General features: G+C 43.1%; 1 protein-coding gene across 3 annotated transcripts in view; it reads left to right on the top strand.

Moving 5' to 3' along the window:
* Positions 1-554: 554 nt before the first annotated feature.
* Positions 555-19,175, top strand: part of SMARCAL1 (SWI/SNF related, matrix associated, actin dependent regulator of chromatin, subfamily a like 1) — a 43,783-nt gene continuing 25,162 nt past the window's right edge. For 2 of the 3 annotated variants that reach the window (XM_060278457.1, XM_035128221.2), the window contains exons 1-9: positions 773-972; positions 2,292-2,384; positions 4,245-5,182; positions 8,576-8,626; positions 9,331-9,591; positions 11,295-11,345; positions 14,372-14,555; positions 15,537-15,687; positions 18,467-18,625. In XM_060278457.1, coding sequence (XP_060134440.1) covers positions 4,282-5,182; positions 8,576-8,626; positions 9,331-9,591; positions 11,295-11,345; positions 14,372-14,555; positions 15,537-15,687; positions 18,467-18,625 — 1,758 coding nt within the window. In that variant the 5' untranslated portion in view covers positions 773-972; positions 2,292-2,384; positions 4,245-4,281. Of the gene's footprint in view, positions 614-772; positions 973-2,291; positions 2,385-4,244; positions 5,183-8,575; positions 8,627-9,330; positions 9,592-11,294; positions 11,346-14,371; positions 14,556-15,536; positions 15,688-18,466; positions 18,626-19,175 lie in introns of those variants that run through there. The other variant, XM_035128216.2, reaches the window with a different exon arrangement.

Raw genomic sequence — 19,175 nt, 5'->3', positions numbered from 1 at the left:
TGCTCCCTGGAAGGACAGATTGTGAAGCTGAGGCTCCAATACTTTGGCCACCTCATGAGAAGAGAAGAATCCTTGGAAAAGACCCTGATGTTGGGAAAGATGGAGGGCACTAGGAGAAGGGGACGACAGAGGACGAGATGGTTGGACAGTGTTCTCGAAGCTACGAACATGAGTTTGACCAAACTGCGGGAGGCAGTGCAAGACAGGAGTGCCTGGCGTGCTATGGTCCATGGGGTCACGAAGAGTCGGACACGACTAAACGACTAAACAACAACACGTCAGACCAACACGGCTACCAGCCTGTAACTAGCACTTACCAAGGTGTAAGCCCCATTGACTATAGGGCGACTTAATTCAGAGCAGCCTTGCCCAGGATTGTGCTATACGTAATAAGAGCTAAGCGGAGCTGGTTTCACGCCGCGGAGCTCGCAGGAAACGAACGTGGCTTGAGTGGGTGAGGGACTTCATTTCCCATGGTGCACCGAGGCTCGTTTCTCTAGCACACGGTTCCCACGAGGCAAGGCGCGAGCCGAGCGGAGCGTTGCCTGATGGGAGTTGTAGTCAAGAGCGGGGAGGTGGTTAAGAGGCCTTTTAGGCTGCCGGCGGAGTTTGGGTAATGATGAAATCCGACGGGGACGTTTCCCAGGAACTGAGTTTGCTTTGGGCTTTGTGGGCAGAAAGAAACGTGGCTTGCGTTGCACGCAGAGGCTGAGCGGCAGCTTAGGGGAAGAGGGGCGGGGGTGGACAAGAAGCATTTGGGGGAAAGGGAGAAGATGTGGATGTAGGAGTTTCGGACGGGAGTTTTGGTCGAGGCAGAGAGAGTGAGCGAGGAGCAGAGGGGGTGGGAGTCATTTTCGGTGGGGCTTAGTGCATTGGGGTCGCGCCCCACTTTGTGAGTGAGAGGCGTGAAGAGCCCCTCGGGGAACTGAAGAGGATCGGGCAGTGGTCAGAGAGTAAACCCCTCTTTGGACGGTAGGAAAACCAAGCGAGAATCTCGTGGCCTCTTAAGCACCTGGCAGAAACTTCGTGTCCAAGAAAAGTGCATGCCACAATACAGTAATCGATAGGCTGTTTCAAGTCTCTTGCAGCAACAACAGCGGGAGAGTGCTGCTGTGGCACCTTAAAGGCTAACAAATTTGCACTGGACTTTCAGTTGTTATTGTTTTTAGCTGCAATAGTTTATCACAGCTGCTTCTCTTTGTTATGAGTTGTTGGGTTGGGTGACTGAAGTCTTGAGAGGTTCAGAATTCGTTTCTGCCAGAGCCCAGTGGCAGGTGTGACCACCTGGTATTTGTGTCAAGAAGCTCTGCGCTTGAGTGGGTGAAATGTTTTGACTTTAAAAGGCTTGTGACTTAGATTGGAGACAGATGTTCTGTTTTTTTCCCAGAAAGCCAAAGGTGGCTTGAAAGAGAGATGTCAGCTCCTTGCGATGCATAAGGTTGTTCCTGCTTTAGTTTCTGATAAGTAGACTTTGCAGAGTTTGTAACAACAACAACAACAACAACAACAACTTGTAACCCGCCCATCTGATTAGGTTGTATCATTTTAAAAATGCTTTCAATTGGATGAACCCGAGCTGTATGTACAAATCTATGTGTGAAACCTAGTCTAAGAAATTTAGCTTCATATAGGTCACTTTAAATTTGCTAAAGAATTATAGGATGCCAGTAGCATTAGCATTGGCTTTTATCAGCTGGATCCTCTTAGCTGGGCGCCACTGCCATTCTAAGAGAACGAGGGAGGTGCTCATGGTGAATTTTGGCATCGATTAGCATAAAAGGTTGTGCCTTGCCAAAACCCTGTTTGTTTCACCTGAATTGGATACTTTGTTGTTCTTACCTGTAAAAAGTTGTAGATAGCACTTTTTCTGTTGGCTAGCTGAAGTTGATGGTGGTGAATGGTGGGAACCCACCTACAGTAAAGTTTGCTTCTATTTGAGGCAGTGATCAGTGCTTCCAGTGCCTTTTGTCTCTAGCTAAGTCTTGTTGTCTTTAGTCTAATCCAGGCACCCCCAAACTGCGGCCCTCCAGATGTTTTGGCCTACAACTCCCATGATCCCTATCTAACAAGACCAGTGGTCAGGGATGATGGAGATTGTAGGCCCAAAACATCCGGAGGGCCGAAGTTTGGGGATGCCTGGTCTAATCCATCTAGAGCTATTGTTTAAGAAGCACCTGGATTGCAAGTGCTTTATCTGCCATTGTATCTTGTTTGTCACTGCAGGAAAGAGGTTTGGTTCATATTCTCTCTTTTTGAATTCGTTTCAATCTGTGAATTTTTTTTCTTTAAAGGGCTGCATGATTTGATTTGGCACCTGACCAGATTGTGAAGAGTTTTACCACGTATCCAAATGATGTCCCATTTCAATTGTTGTGTGTGGAAAGGTATGCAGTATTGATGGGGATGCTGGGAAATTTACATGTCCAGTCACTGTGAGAGATAATCCAGATTAGGTTGGCCAAGGGAAAATCAGACAGGTCTGACACTAAACCAACAACATTGTATGACTCAGCCCAGCATTTGGAGATTAAATTTATGTAACTGTGCAAAGGATAACCAAGTGTTTGCAATAAAACATGGCACTTGTTTGAGCAGAAGAGGTAGAAACAACATGTTTATTTAATTACCTATTTGGTGTGATTTCTGCCCATATTGCTTTCTGCTGAACATTATGAATTGAATAATTCCTTTTCTTCACCTGGTATAAGTTTCAGTATGCTAATGTAGTACTCACACCTGTTCATGTACATGGCCAGTGTAGGTGACAGAGTTTAGGTTCATGTTTAGGCTTGCAAACTTCATGTGTCAGGCTCCTTAAACTAGTGTTAAGAGATGCATCCCAGTGCTTGATTTCTATCATGGAGTTCTAGTCTGCTCCGAAGTAAAATGTTCAGAACTAGAGGCCTTTTTCCTAATCTCAGATTCATGTGAAAAGATAGTTGTGTTGCTCAGGTTAGTCCGGATGTAATTATATTAGTTGCACCTGCAAAATGTATTAAAATATAGAAACATTTGAGTCCATCTTGGGCCCTTGGAATAGGAAAGGGAAGAAATGGAAATATATGATAGAATCTCTTGAAATAGCTGTTCCGTGTCTGAAGTATATCCTGTGTATGTAGTTAAAAATTAAGCGGTCTTTGGTGGAACAAAAATGTTTAATTACTTCTAGATTAATTGATTAAAATCCCCTCTTTTCAATCATTTAGCAAGATTTCCCTAATTGTAGAGCTTTTTTTTTTTAATAAAAAAAACCACAACAAAACGCCAACAACTGGGTTGGTTAGAACATGGTGCTGATAACACCAAGGTTGTAGTTTGATCCCCATATGGGACAGCTGCATATTCCTGCATTGCAGGGGGTTGGACTAGATGATCGTCAGGATCCCTTCCAACTCTACAATTCTATGATTTATTATTTATTTCCTGCATTTATACCCTCTCTTTCCTCCAAGAAGCTCAAGGCATGGTCCTCCTCCCCTTCATTTTATCCTCACAACAACCCTGAGAGATAGATTAGGTTGAGTGGTAATGACTTGCTCAATATCACAGAGGGAATATGAACTGTGGTCTCCCTGGTTCCAGTCCAGCTCTTTACATACTATAACATAAGGTAAAGGTAAAGGGACCCCTGACTGTTTAATACAAGAACTTATAAATATAGCAGATGGCAGGCACTTTCTGGGAAGAGACACCTCCCATTTATCTCACAGGCAAGAAGGGAATGACAGAAGGGAATGACTAGACCAGGCATAGGCAACCTTGCCTCTCCAGATGTTTTGGAACTACAACTCCCATGATCCCTAGCTAACAGGGCTAGTGGTCAGGGATCATGGGAGTTGTAGTTCCAAAACATCTGAAGAGCCAAGGTTGCCTATGCCTGGACTAGACCAATGATTAGGTTTAGTACAGGCACGTCCAACAGGTAGATCGTGATCTACCGGTAGATCACTGGATGCCTGTGGTAGATCACTGGCTCCCCCCAACAAAGCTCAACAAGTTTGGCTCCCCTAAAACAGCTAAACAACTTTGACCTGAACCCCTAAAAAGGGGGTAGATCACTGCCAGTTTTTAACTTTGTGAGTAGATTGCAGTCTCTTGGGAGTTGGCCACCCCTGGTCTAGTATAATAACACACACACACACACACATTACCCAAAAGCCACAAAGTTTTTTTTTTATTCGAGTGCAAATTTTAAACTTATCATCCAGCTATAACACCTTTGTTCCCCCCCCCCCCATCTCCAGGCAGTTATACAGACTTGCAGTGACTTCTTAAGAGAAGATGTCATCAGGGCTCACAGAAGAACAGAAAAGGAAGATTGAGGAGAATCGCAAGAAGGCTTTGGCAAGGAGAGCAGAACGCCTGGCAGCTCAGCAGGGTGTCGTTGCTAAGAAGCTGCCTGACCCGCAGGCACTTGCTAGCTGTCAAGGAAAACTGCAGCAGCCTTTGAAGAAGGAAAACCACCACACCAGCCATCACCTCCAGGTTTCTGGCAACCATGTGGTGCTGGGGAATCTTCAAGTGCCACACAGTGTCCATAGCTCAGACTCCCAGGGACCCATTTTGTATGGTGCCCAGGAGAGGGATTGTCCAGAGGACTCCAGCCAAAATCTAGGCAGTGCTAAGCAGCTCTCACCAGTGGGGAAAGACTCTCTGAGTCACCCTCATGGGCATTATTCTGGCCTGAGTGCTCAGGAGCAAGGTCAACCCATCCGGTGTAGTTCTAGCACATTGCAGCCACCAAGACCTTGTGCAGAACAGCATCAATCGACATTAGACGCTAGTAGGACGCTTTGCAAAAATGAAGGCACTTCGATTCGGGAAATATCTCCCAGTGGCATTAAACATATGCCACCAGTGGACACCAGCGGCACTGTCACCAATGACAGTGAAATGCAGGCAAGTGCCAGAAATCCAGCCTGCGAACTCATTGCTGAAAAAGAAGGTAGTAGCACGTTGCTGTTCTATGGCACAAAAAAACTCCTGACTCCTGTAGAAGGGGGCAGGCAATGGAAACTGCCCGTTTCGGAGGGCACAGGCAACGTGGCTGAGACACAGAAAAAAGCGCACGATGGCCTCAACGGAAAATGTGTCAAGCACTCCGATGACCGTTTCCGGGTTGAAATAGGATATAATGCCAAACTGATCGAACTGTTCAGGAGTTTGCCAAGCAAAAAATACGGTAAGGCGACTGATAATTTCCTGTGCCACTTGGGATTTGCCATAGCTAGGGTTGTGCTAGATCTTGTGGATAATGCAGAATTGCCTTTATTTGTATGTTCTGTCTTTTTCAAAAAAACAGCAAGGACCCTAGCCCTCGTGTGTGTGAGGGAAAAACCTGAATGAACTGCAAGAATTAGGGAGACGTGAGATTAGGGTGGGCTTCTGAAGTACCGGTAACATCTGGGTCCAGGAGTGTGTAGAGTGGGGCTCCCATAACCTTTGAGATGTCTCTAGTCTCTGTAGGCCCATTGCTTCTCAGTTTCTCATGAGCTGCTTATCTGGTCCTGACAACCCCCCACCCCCAATAGCGGAGTAGAGAAGAGTTTCCGAGCACAATTCAAAGTGTTGGTGCTGACCTTTAAAGCCCTAAACGGCCTCGGTCCAGTATACCTGAAGGAGCGTCTCCTCCCCCATCGTTCTGCTCGGACACTGAAATCCAGCGCCGAGGGCCTTCTGGCGGTTCCCTCTCTACGAGAAGCCAAGTTACAGGGAACCAGGCAGAGGGCCTTCTCGGTAGTGGCGCCCACCCTGTGGAATGCCCTCCCACCAGAGGTCAAAGAGAATAACAATTACCAGACCTTTAGAAGGCATCTTAAGGCAGCCCTGTTTAGGGAAGCTTTTAATGTTTGATGGATTTCTGTATTTTAGTATTTTGTTGGAAGCCGCCCAGGGTGGCTGGGGGAACCCGGCCAGATGGGCAGGGTATAAATAATAAATTATTATTATTATTATAGTGGAGCTGGAACTTATTGTCCCTCTCCTTGCATGCGGAGTGAGAAAAGAACGCAGGGATTCAAGCTGGGAAGAGAGCCTTTTCACCTTATCTGCCCCTTTCTCCAACATTTTCTTCACTCAGGGGGACAGGCAGCAAATGGTGGTGGAGGAGGAAGCAGGGGTAATGGGTATGATCCCAGACTCTGCCATCAGCACAGAGTTTTGGGAGCCATAGAATCCTGGGTTCAGTTCCAGTCTAGGCCGTGGAGCTCTGCAGGTTCCTCAATGGGTTTCTTTCCCTAGAAAGTTCAAGGCGTTTTTATTTCAACTGGCTTGTAATGCGTGACACCTAGTTTTATTGCTGCCAGTTTTGATGTGTAATATTGTTTACCCCTGCTGCTGCCGCTGTCAGGTTATTGGTGTGCGTGTATTCGTCGAGTATTGATCATATTGTATGTTCTTTGTAATGCTTTTAGAAATGGTTTGTCCGTTGTACTTGTATTGACTATATAACAATTTTCTTTTATTATGTCGTACAGTGCCCCGAGAACATCTAGTAGAAGAGCAAGTTATTATTTACTTATCTTTGGGTTCTGCCTGACAAAGTCATGCTTGGAACAGACCCACTGTAATAAACATAAATGGCTAACTTATATTCCAGTGGGTCTACTCATAGTATGAGTTTGTTGGATAGCAGGATTTTTTGCCTAAGGTCATGCAAAAAACATTCAAATTGTGAACTAATCTCTTAAGGCCATTGGGACGGTGAATTTGATGTGGGGTGGCCATCGCAAACCACTGATTTTGGCTGTAATGAAATGCCAGAATAGATTTTTTTTAATTTTTTTATAATACAAATAATACAAAATACAAATAATACAAAAATTATAAAAAGCAACATACAAGAAAAGAAAAACGCACTCAAATTTACAAAAGGAATAAAGAAATGAAAACACAAAAGAAAAAAACCAAAAACAAGAACAAAAACAAAATTGATATTTTATAACACTCAATAATATAGATAATAAAAACAGACATATACAAAACAAATATTCCAAACAATACAATAAACATATAACTTAAAACTCGGCTTCCTACCACTCCTACATCACTTCCCTTTTTCTTACTTTTTTCTAATCCTGCTTTGCCTTAATTACCAAATTTCGTTAATTCCCTGCTCTTCCCTCATTTTAAGCAAATCACCAAATTGATATTAAAATTTTCTTTAATCAAATGCCAGAATAGATTTATTATTACTTGCCTTCTTAATGGCAGGGAGGGGCAGAGTGGCTTGTGGGATGTTATGCCGCAGGTGCCAAAATAACTCCATCAGACTTGGGTACTCTGCCTATGTGCCTCGCCTTGGTGAGAGGCAGGGAGGGCAACCTTTTACTGCTCTTCTCAAGCAGTAAAATGTCTTGCGCCAACCCTGATTAGAACTCCTGTTTGAACATGAAAGAGAAATTGCTTCCCATTGCATTTGAAATTCTTGGCTGTCACAGGCACACATAGGCTATCATTCTGTGCTGTGTTGTGCACATGTTAAGTCTCCTTGCTGGTCTTGGCCTGCTGTAGTTCTGCTACAATTATTTCCGCATGCAGAACCCCATGTATATCCTACCTCATATGGTTCTCAGCCTGACTGATCCTCCACATGTCAGTACAGTGGTACCTCGGTTTATGAACACATTTGGTTCCGGAAGTCTGTTCATAAACTGAAGCGTTCATAAACTGAAGCGAACTTTCCCATTGAAAGTAATGAAAAGTGGATTAATCTGTTCCAGACAGTCCGCGGAGTACTTAAACTGAAGCGAACTTTCCCATTGAAAGTAATGGAAAGTGGATTAATCCGTTCTAGACGGGTCCACGGAGTACTTAAAGTGAAGCGTTCATAAACTGAAGCATGGGTGTAATTGGTTCCGGAGGTGTGTTCATAGACTGAAGCGTTCATAAACTGAAGTGAACTTTCCCATTGAAAGTAATGGAAAATGAATTAATCCGTTCCAGATAGGTCCGCGGCGTTCATAAACCGAAAATTCATAAACCGAGGTGTTCATAAACCGAGGTTCCACTGTACTGCCAAAAAGAAAAATGAAACTTCTCAATGGTGGTTTCAAGGATAGAACTTTGGGGCAGAGGTCCAGGATCTGACTCAGTAGAATGAGCAGGAGGGACTCAAAATTCAGCAAGTTTAGCCTTCCCACAATTCGCAATAAGTGAAGTAATACAGTGGTACCTTGGTTCTCAAACTTAATCCGTTCTGGAAGTCTGTTCCAAAATCAAAGCGTTCCAAAACCAAGGCACACTTTCCCATAGAAAGTAATGCAAAATGGATTAATCCGCTCCAGACTTTTAAAAACAACCCCTAAAACAGCAATTTAACATGAATTTTACTATCTAACAAGACCATTGATCCATAAAATGAAAGCAATAAACAATGTACTGCAGTCACACAATCAATCAATCAGTAGCTGCACTGGGTTCCACACAGTCACAAAAACAACAAAAAGGAGCCACAAAATGCAAAATAAATAACAAGTGTAGGAATTCTGTGCGCAGGTGCAACTTGCCGTTTCTGAATACATTAACAGAGCCATTTCTTCTCCAAAATGACTCTCTAAATTCTGCTTTGTTTTAGATCCTGCAACAAAGATGTGGAACTTCAGTCTGGAAGACTATAGCCATCTCAGTAAGTCATAGGACAATTGATATGCATGTTGGGTACAGAATGAATCGGCACAAAATCTGGCCAACAGAGCCTATGGTTTCTTTCTTAAAATGATTTGCTTAATTCATAGCAGAGAAAAAGTAGTTTATATTCAAAATGTGGACTCTAGATGTACAACAAGTGCATTATTATACTAAGTGCATTATTCAAAGCTAGTCCTACGCACAGTGGACCCACTGAAGTTAATGGGCATTACTAACTTAGATTCCTTAATTTCAATGGCTCCACTCAGAGTAGGATTTAGTTAAGTACACAACCCTAGATCTTTCTCATAAAAGAGTTGTTCAAGAGCTGTTTGAAGAAAATTATTATTTTGAAAAGAAAAACATTGTTTACTAGAGTGCAGTTTGAGATTATTATTTTTTAAAAAAGAGGTTTTTGTAGCACATCAGTAACTGAAAGTTCAGAATGCCAGCAAAGTCTTTGCTCTCCAAGTGTAACTCAACTCACAGAGGGAACAGTCCCTGCTGAGTTAGCAGTAGGGAGAATAACTGAATGTCTTCTGAGCTTCCTGCTCTGCTTTTCTTCTGCATCTGAAAGCCTCTGGTGCTGTTTCTCTCAGCTGTCTTCAATTTTCTGCTTTCCACAGACAGTTGATTCCCCCTGTGCCCGTCCCATTATCCATTTGTTCTTTTATTCTTTGGCCAACCTGTTTTTATCTATAGTGGAACAAGCAGAGCAACTTCCCTCTGTGACTTTGACACCTCTGGAAGGAATGAAAGCAACCTCGCGGGCCACTGAGTCATCTTCTGCTGGTAGAAGTCCTCCATTGAGGTCCCTTTTGCAGACATGCAGTGGCTGGCAGAAATCATCGGCAACTATCAGAGGGAAATGTGTGCTGATTTCATACTCTCGGTTTGAAGTAGACATTGGCTATGCTGACAGCGCCATAGGGGTGTTCAAGCAGCTGAATTCCAGGAATTATGGTGAGTGATCTAAGCTGATGCCTTCACTTCAACAGTGTAGCCATGGTCTCTGAAGCTTGCACCTTGTCTTTCCAGGTGGCATTTTCCCTCTTATTACCTTCCCTACATAATTTGTCTCATGTACTGCTGGTAATAATAATAATAATAATAATAATAATAATAATAATTTATTTATTCCCCAGCCAAGGCTGGGCTCAGAGCGCCTAACACCAAATATAAAACAACTAGTTAAAATACAAGACTAAATACATTAAAATTAAAAATGCAGCCTCATACAAAAGGGAAAAAGAAAGGGGAAATGGGGGAGGGGATCAGGTTGGCTCCAGGCCAAATGCCAGGCAGAACAACAGGGAGTTGGCAGACATTTGTTAGATACAGGATGTCAAATAGGGTATATTTTATACTTGAATTCCTTTTTAAAATATACATTTTGTTGAAATCTGGTTGCTTTTTATGCAGTTCCTTTGGCTGTTTTTGATATGTTGCATTTTGTTACATTTATTCATAAGTCATTTTTAATTTAATTGCAATGAAAATTTGAAAAGCAAAGAACAAGGAGTTCTTAGGTTAATGTGTTCCATTGGTGGCATTTTCAAATAGCATGTTTGTATGTGGCCTCATTTACTCATCTGTAATCCTGGTTGTTGATGCCAATGTTTTAAAGCCCTACCTTTGTGATCAGGTCAGCATCCAAGTTCCTGCTCTATATCTCCTGTGTACAAAACTGAGGGATGAGAAATGGGGCTTTTTTTGGTCATGGTGCTGTGACTGTCAAATGCCCTGTCTCCCAAGGGAGGCCTGCTTGTCTCACTCTAACTTTCTTTGGAGAGGACTGTTTTGTGTGATGGTTTAGCATAACAAGGGTGAGACAGAGCTAGCCCAGACCCCCCCCCCACCTTTCTTATCTGGCCCAGCTACAAAGCAATCAGAAGTTTCTGTTTCCGTTTTTGATTAGCCACAGCTTAACATGTTGCCCGTACCCTAAAATACAGTGGTACCTTGGTACTTGAACGGCTTGGCTCCAGAACAAATCGGCTCCCAAAAGCCGCAAACCCGGAGGTGAGTGTTCCAGTTTGTGAATGCTATTCGGAAGCCGAACGTCTGACGTGGCTTCCGCAGCTTCTGATTGATTGCAGGAAGCTCCTGCAGCCAATTGGAAGCCGTGCCTTGGTTCTCGAAGCATTTCGGGAGTCAAACGGACTCCCGGAACGGATTAAGTTCAAGAACCAAGGTTACCACTGTATGCTTAATTTTAAATACAGTTAGTTGAGATCTTCAAACTGTGATTTATGAAGTTGCTTCATCTCCATTAAAACATTTTTAAAGTCAGGACAAGAACTGTAAGTTGTACTAAAATTTATCCAAATGTGCAAAATATACATATAAAACAGAACAAGGACTATGTAATAATAACACAAAGTTGGGGGGGGGGGGGAAGCAGCCGAATACTTATAGACAAGCATTGTCCAGGTGTCAAAGTGAAAAATGAATCATCCTGTAATAGGATATCAAATATTACACACAGTGAATATGGAGGACAGAAAAAAGAATTTTGGCATTGTAACCTACTGGTATTTAAAATAATCCACCTGCTTAGTTGTCACGAATAATTTGATGCTGGTGAATATATTCTTGATTGCTAGAATTTCATATAAGGTTGATGTACTTTGTACTTGCTTATTTCCATATGATGACTCTTACAGATATGAAGACTAGAAAATGGAATTTTCTCATGGAGGACTATCTAAGACTAAGTAAGAAGCTGCCTCTCAGCAGGTTTTATTCTTTTGGAGGGGGGTTACTCACTTAAAACTAGGTTCTTAGAAATGGTCTCTTAAAGGTACTTGACGTGGTCACGAGTTTCACTTTTGCCTCTTCTGATGCTTTGCAATGGGGATAATGCGCTCACATTGAAACTTACTTATAGGATGGCATCATAACCCAATATTGTCTGTGTGAAAAGTAGACATGTTTATTAGTATTTGCAGCCTAATCTTAGGAGTATCTTCTGCATTTGGAAAGGAAAACCTGTGGTCCTCTAGATCAGGCAACCCCAAACTGCGGCCCTCCAGATGTTTTGGCTTACAACTCCCATGATCCCTAGCTAAGAGGACCAGTGGTCAGGGATGATGGGAATTGTAGTCCAAAACACCTGGAGGGCCGAAGTTTGGGGATGCCTGCTCTAGATGTTGCTGGCCTCTAACTCCCATCAGCTCTAATCAACAAAGCAGTCAGGGATGGCAACATCTGGAGGGCCAAAGTTTTCCCATCCTTGTTGCACACCTTTAGTATTGAAGGCAGTTGCATCTAGTAGAGCAGCTGTTGTTCCTCTGAAGTAGCTCTAATGGGTAATTTGGCGCAGATTTATTCAAAGGTAGGAAAACTTCCATCTGCTTTGCTGGGGTGTATATGTTTGTGTGTGTTTTAAAGCCATCCTATCAGGGTTTTCTCCTGGCCCAGAAAGATAGGAAGCTGTGCATCATCCTAAAACAAGTCTGGAAATAGAGAATGCAGTCAGATATTTCCTGTACCTTTCGACAAATGTTCAAGTTCTTAATGGGTTAGTTGCAAGGAAATGGCAAGCAGGCCTTTGTAGATGCTCTCCTCTCAGCCCTCGTCTAAAAATCCAAGTCCCAGGCTCTACTGAATGTGAATAAAGCAGCTGGCTCTATGCAAGCGGAGGCCTGCAAAATAGTGTGGCATCATGAAGGGTGCATTGTTTGGGCAACCGGGGGTGGGGGAGACTGCTGGGTGGGGGACTGAATTCAACACTGCACTCACCCCTGCTCACTATCTCCTGAACAGCTTCTCCGCAATTACTTACAGTTGTTTATTTTTTCTATATGTCTCTGTGCATGTTGCTACAGCTGCTGGATTGTGCTGTGAAATGGAGTGTGAAATACCTATCTAGGCGCTCTTTTTCTTTTATTTAAACCAGCTAGGGGTACAAATACAGAAGCTGGATTCCATGTGCATGGCTCTTAGTTTCGTTGGTACCACTGTCACAAGGAGTCTCCAATCCCCTAATATGGACTTTTCTACCATAGCACAATTTCCTTTAAAAAAAGGATCCTGCTCCTTGTATCTTAACAGTTTTACCTGTTTACACACTTGCCTAGCTGTCTTGAGGTAAAAGGTCACTTGGGGACAAAGGAGCAGGGGGAACGTTTTTTTGGATGAATCACTCAAACTACTGAGACATCCTGATTTTCCATGCTTGTCTGCAAAACAGCAGCGATGGCATAATTGCGGCAATTTGCTAGTTTATAATTCTAGCAAGTAACTTTTTGAGCGTAATAACAGTGCAGGACTCTGTTTCAGCAGGGAGAGGCTTCTTTCCTTGCTGGAGGAGCAGAGATTAAACCAAAGGGTGCATACTGAATAGCCTATCCTATAAGCACAAACAGAAATTCGTTCACATATTTATATGCTTTCAGAATGAAGGATTTTGCCTGGGTAGCAGGGGTCTAATCTGCTGCCTCCATTCTAGAGATAACCGAAATTAACTGTAGTTTGCAGTCAATACCCAAGCTCTTATAACGTGAGTGCAAATCTGAGTCTGCTGAGTGTTTTGTTTTCACTGTCAGAATTATGTTCCAGTCCGTTGATTTCCATATTTTAGTGATTTTAGTTTTCTTTGAAAGGAAAGACTGCTTGCAGGATTTTGTGTCTTTTTATTTGTTGCAGTGTCTAATACATTGTGGCAACATTTTGATTGCTGTGTCAAGAAAAAAATTAGTGTCAGTGCTAGTTTAAGATGAACAGACAGTGCTTAATCCAGAGTCATTATATTCAGCATTTTTGAAAGGAATCATTTCGTCATTTTATTTTTAGAAGAGGAATCATTTGAAGATGTATAAACACTTGGTAATTCTCACTATTGTCCACTCCTGATATGATTCTGCTTTAAAAAAAAAATGTCTGAGAAGACAGTGGTGGGAAGCAAGAGATGTAGGGCACTCTTTCTATTGGTGGGTTGCAGACCGAGATGCTAGTGATTATTTTTCAAACTGTTTCACTTTAGTGCTGTGTTCAATTCAAATAGGTACTGGTAAGCCATATAGGTGTTTTGTCATTTTTTTTCTCTTTCACACTTGTGTGTGCAGTTCCGTGCAAGTGAAATGTAACTATGAAGTTTGGTACTGTATAGTGGGAGTCATTTTAGAAAATTGAAAGTTTCCAATCCTTATTCATGTGAAATTAGGTTTGAAACTATGTGGGCAATGACCTGTTAAATCTCAGCAGTCGGTGGGATGGATCAATAAGATTTCCAGTGATCGATGTGTGCAGATTCAATAGCATAACTTTTCTGTTTGCCAGAAAAATAATAAACTATGCAAACTAAGCAAAGCTGTGCAAACATGCTTGATTTGCATAACAAACAAACTCTGTTTTGCTATAGAACTTGCCAAAATAAACCTGAGCATTTTCTGAAAGTTCTGCATCACCTTCTTTCTTTTCCTAGCTCTCTGTTTATATTATGTACTTGTACATGTGTCTATGCGCCTTGCTTAGATTGGCACTTTTCATGAAGTCAATTCTTTATTGGCTGATCGACTGCAATAAAGCATTTGATTGAAGAAGTCATTCTTGGGGAAAGTAATCTTTTTCTGTCTCAAAAGGAGAGAACCATAAAATATGTAAGTAAATGTGCAAAGGTAGGGTGGTCTAGGACTCTGCATAAGCAAGGCATCTGTTTGTGTGCTTGTTCAAACTTAAGTGAAGGTTGTTTGCAAATGCTCCTAGGGACACAAATCCTTCTTGTGTGTCTTCCTTTTAGTTGAACTGGTAAGGAGCCTTCCAGCAGTGGAAGTGGAGCCATTGCCTAAGCCAGTAATACAAGCCTTTGCTGCTCAGTTTGAGAAGTCTGCCTCGAAGGTTGCTGACATTCCAGAAGCAGACCTTTCAGGACTGGATCCTAAACTTGTGGCCAGCCTCATGCCATTTCAGAGAGAAGGTGTGAAGTAAGTCAAGCCCTGGGTCTTCTGAAAAGCACACACCATTTATTTAAAACGTTGGCACTTGCATTTAGTTTGAGAGTTGTTATCCATCGTTCCCCCACCCTCCTTTGCTTTCTTGCTTTGCCAACACAATCTGGAAGAGGTAACTTGTATCTCTTGCTGTTGGACCCACCATTGGCCCAACGGGGAGGCAGGGACTTCCAGGGTCTATAAAACGACACATGAAAAAAACAAAGCCATGAAACAAAGCCAAGGGTTTCCCCCTTGCTAATTCACCTCTGCTGTTATTACTTGAAGAGGATCCTTTGAGATATTGAAAGCTGACATTCTCAGGGAACAGACTCCTGTACCAGGAATGTGTGGAAGGCACATAACCTTGATTGCTAACTATTCTTGCTAGCTACTCCTTCCCCCGCGTAGGGAGAACAGAGTCTGCTGCCTTTTCAACTGCTTGAGAAACAGGCTTACTAGAAACCGCAGTTGGGATCTTTTTCAAGGCACAAAGTAGTGGACTCATTTGATGCAAAGGCTTCTGCTAATCAGCTTGACATATATTTACAAGCTGTTGCTAGACTACAGTTCTCATCATCCCCGACTGCTGGTCCTGCTAGCTAGGGATGGTGGAAGTTGTAGTCCAACAACAGCTGGGGACCCAAGTTTGAGAAACACTGATTGAGATGGAAGCTGTATTTCTGCTTGAATCAGAAAGTGATAAGATAAGAAAGTGGGGTTTTTTGGGGGGGAGGGTCTGGTATTTAACTTGCAACTAGATTATAGAGCAGGGAGCTGTGGCCCTCCAGATGTTGCTGGGACCCAATTCCCATTATCCTTGAACATTGGTAATGCTGGATGGGAGATGGTGTGAGTTGGAGTCAGCAACATCTGGAGAACCACAAGTCCCTCAACCCTGCCTTAGGAGAACTGAATTAATTGTGGAAATGGAAGCAATAACCCATCGGTCTCTTTCCCTCCCCTCTCTTTCAGTTTTGCAATTGCCAAAGAAGGTCGTCTGCTCCTTGCAGATGACATGGGTTTAGGGAAAACAATCCAGGCAATCTGTATTGCTGAATACTATCGAAAAGAGTGGCCTCTGCTGGTGGTCACTCCTTCTTCAGTGAGATATACATGGGCGGAGGTAATGCCTGCATTTTCTCAACTCCTTTTTAGTCTTCGGTCTTGCTTGTCTTTCACATTCTGAGAGAGACACTGCAATTGTTGGCGCCGATGAAAAATGAGACAATGGGGGCAGAAAGGAATGGTGCTTCATGTTAGTCCTCAGCTTTGAGGATTTACACCAGTCCTGTCACTTGGCATCCTTCCTTCACTGCTGTTTGCGATTCTCATTCATAATTCCAAAAGGAGTCTTCAGAATGGACATCATGGAGCTGAGAGCCCAGTTTAGGGGTGAAAATGGGCATATGGAAATACATGGAGACTCTTTAATCTCTTTGACTATTGCATAAAACTCTCTACTATTCCTGTCTTTATTTATGAAAAGAGCAGCACAGGGATTCTCTTCGAATAGTCGCCCTGGCCTACTTTGTGTTGAAGTGGGTAGTAAAAGCCAGGGTGTGTTTTAATTTAAGAATAAATTGTGTTTGCTTGTTTAAAAGCATATTCAGTATTCTTTAAGCAGGCTGATTTTGACCATTGCTTTGGATGTTTTGAGGCTTTTTGGGTCCCCCCCCACCCAAAAATGCTTAAATAGCTAAATATAATAATTTATAATCCTGGCAGGATGGACAAAGCCAACAGCTTTGTGAGATGCCTCTGGTCTGAGAATCAGGCTAATACTAATGTTCATTTATGATCTCAACATAGCTGTATTTATCTTAGTAGTGAAAATGAATAGAGCAGAACAGGGCTGTTTGAGTGGAAAGACTGCTGCTCACCATAATCGGCGGAAGCCATAAAGTGCAATTGCTGTTTGTGGGTGAGCACCATAGCCAAGCCAACTGGACTGCAACTTCTTCAGGGACCTTGGCAGGCTGGGCCCCAGCATGCTTTGTGCTTAACATTCACCTGCCTGTGAATGCGTCCACCCACAACTTCACTCCCTGTTCTGTCATTATGAGATAGGTGTCTCATGGGGGGCAACCTTCCTAGCACGACACCCATCCAGATGTCAGCCTAGCTCTCTGTGAAGTGTTCATCCTTGTGGTTGTACTACCTCAGACTGCGGAGATGGATCACATAACAGACTGCTTTGGAAAGGGAGGAAAAATGCTTCCTCTGAAACAAGGCTACATTGGGAACGCTCTAGTTTTTCTGTATGCTGGGGTTTAATTTTTTATGGATAAACTTGTACTTGCAGTCCAATGTCTCTTCAGCCCAGGCACAGGCTGACCACTTCATTGAAAATTCGGTTCCTGCAAGGAACATAATAGGGCAAGTGGATACCTTTTTAATGGGAGACTTTCTTCTGGGATCCGGAATTGAGTCCCCAATTGGGAAGGGCCTTAAGCTCGGTGGCAGAGCATCTACTTTGGTGCAGAATGTTCCAGGTTCAATCCCCGACATCTCCAGGTAGGGCTGGGAGAGAACCACTCTTGGAACTATGGTGAGCTCCTGCCAACCAGTGGGAGCAAGAGATGGATCAACGATCTGACTTGGTATAAGCTAAAGAAAACAGATTGCTGTAAGGCCAAACACACATTTCTTGGTTCAAAAGGCAACAGAATACCTTTCAGGTATATTTCAGGTGCAACCAATTAACTTTGTGTGCTAGTATAACTGAGATACAGCAGGATTTGGGATTAGGATCAGGGTACCAGGAAAGACCCCCCCCCCCCATGAGGCTTGTATGATCACAAGATTGGTAAGCAATAATTATTCATGTCCTTTCTTATCTCAAGTGATTATATTGTGGCTATAGTAGTTTTTGGGACCCAGGTGGCGCTGTGGTTAAACCACTGAGCCTAGGGCTTGCTGATCAGAAGGTCGGCGGTTCGAATCCCTGTGACGGGGTGAGCTCCCGTTGCTTGGTCCCAGCTCCTGCCAACCTAGCAGTTCGAAAGCACGTCAAAATGCAAGTAGATAAATAGGAACCGCTACAGCGGGAAGGTAAACGGCGTTTCCATGTGCTGCTCTGGTTTGCCAGAAGCGGCTTTGTCATGCTGGCCACATGACCTGGAAGCTATATGCCGGCTCCCTCGGCCAATAATGCGAGATGAGCGCGCAACCCCAGAGTCGGTCACGACTGGACCTAATGGTCAGGGGTCCCTTTACCCTTTATCCTTTACCCTTTACCTATAGTAGCTTTTGGAGTATTTTTGATAGAACTTTTATTGTATTAATGGAATTAGTAATATTAGCATAGCCTTATGGTTTTAACATGTCTATAGATGCTATATTGAACAGAGACTAATTGTTTCGTGTGTTTGGCCTTAAGTGGAATATGCTTAGACACTGATGAAGAAAGTATTTGGAAACAGGTGCTTTATGCTACCTACTCCATCTGTTTTTGCTCATTTACATTTGATGCTGAATACACATCTTTTCACATAAATTGAATTTTCAAACCAGCCTTTTCGTGCACGTTTTGGTTTTCTTTTGCATGCCTTGTTTTTTTGTGCATTCTGACTTGGTATAAGGCAACTTCTTGTGTCTGTATCAGGCATATTACCTGAGATACAATGCAGGCTGACTAGTCCTACGTGGAACTCGTGTGAAAAACAGTTGGTGCAGATGCAATGTAATCCTCAGTGTCCACAGAAAAACATTTCAAAATGATGTGTGCTGGGGGGGATGAATACAGTTAAGGATTGTATAGCACTTAGCAAACTTTTCAAAAAGTGCCGTATGAACAGTGTCAACTGCTTTTGAACGGTGGCTGTAAGCTTTAGGCCATTTAGATATAAAATATTTTTTTCAGCTCACGTCCTTTTCTTTCTTTGTTCTTTTTGCTGCTTGAGGCTTTCCACAGGTGGCTTCCTTCCTTGAGCCCAGATGCCATCAGTGTCATAGCAACAGGCAAGGACTGCCTGTCGGCAAGATTGATAAACGTTGTCAGTTTTGACCTTCTCAGCAAGATGGAGAAGCAGCTCAAAACCACCTTCCGAGTTGTGATTGTTGTAAGTAGGGCATCCTGTTGGGGGAGGCAGGTGGCACAGTTTCCCTGGGCCAGTCTAAGACAATGATGGGGAGCGTGTTCAGTGCAGGCATGAGGGCATATTAGACAGTCTCAAGACATGGAAGGCTCTTAAGCTGTAAATAAAGCTTGTCTGAATTGAAAGTTTGTGGTTCATGTTATGCTGCCGTTTGCACAGTATGAAATTAGAAGTGGCTGCTTTTCTAATGCTTACTAATAGCGACTGTGTCCTCTTAATTGCCATTTCATTTTACACTGTTCGGCAATTATAGCACACATTTGATTCCAAAATGTGTTGTTTAGGACATCACTTAGTTGCAAGAGATTCTCCCTGTATTTCTGGAAATGTGGATGTTCTTGCCTGCTCTGAAGAGTGACCAAGAGCTCTCCTGTTACCTTTCTGATTCCCTGCATTAAAAGTCATGAGCCGCTTTTCAGGGCCAAGGAATGGGACATAGAAACCCGCCTTTCCAATCTCATGATTTATGTATCCATCTCATGGTCCAGAAGGACCAACTCATGCCAAGTTCCGA

The sequence above is a fragment of the Zootoca vivipara genome, chromosome 1 (assembly GCF_963506605.1).
Source record: "Zootoca vivipara chromosome 1, rZooViv1.1, whole genome shotgun sequence".
Taxonomy (NCBI): Eukaryota; Metazoa; Chordata; class Lepidosauria; order Squamata; family Lacertidae; genus Zootoca; species Zootoca vivipara.
Note: the sequence above shows the minus strand (reverse complement) of the source record. Positions and strands in the feature narration are given on the sequence as shown.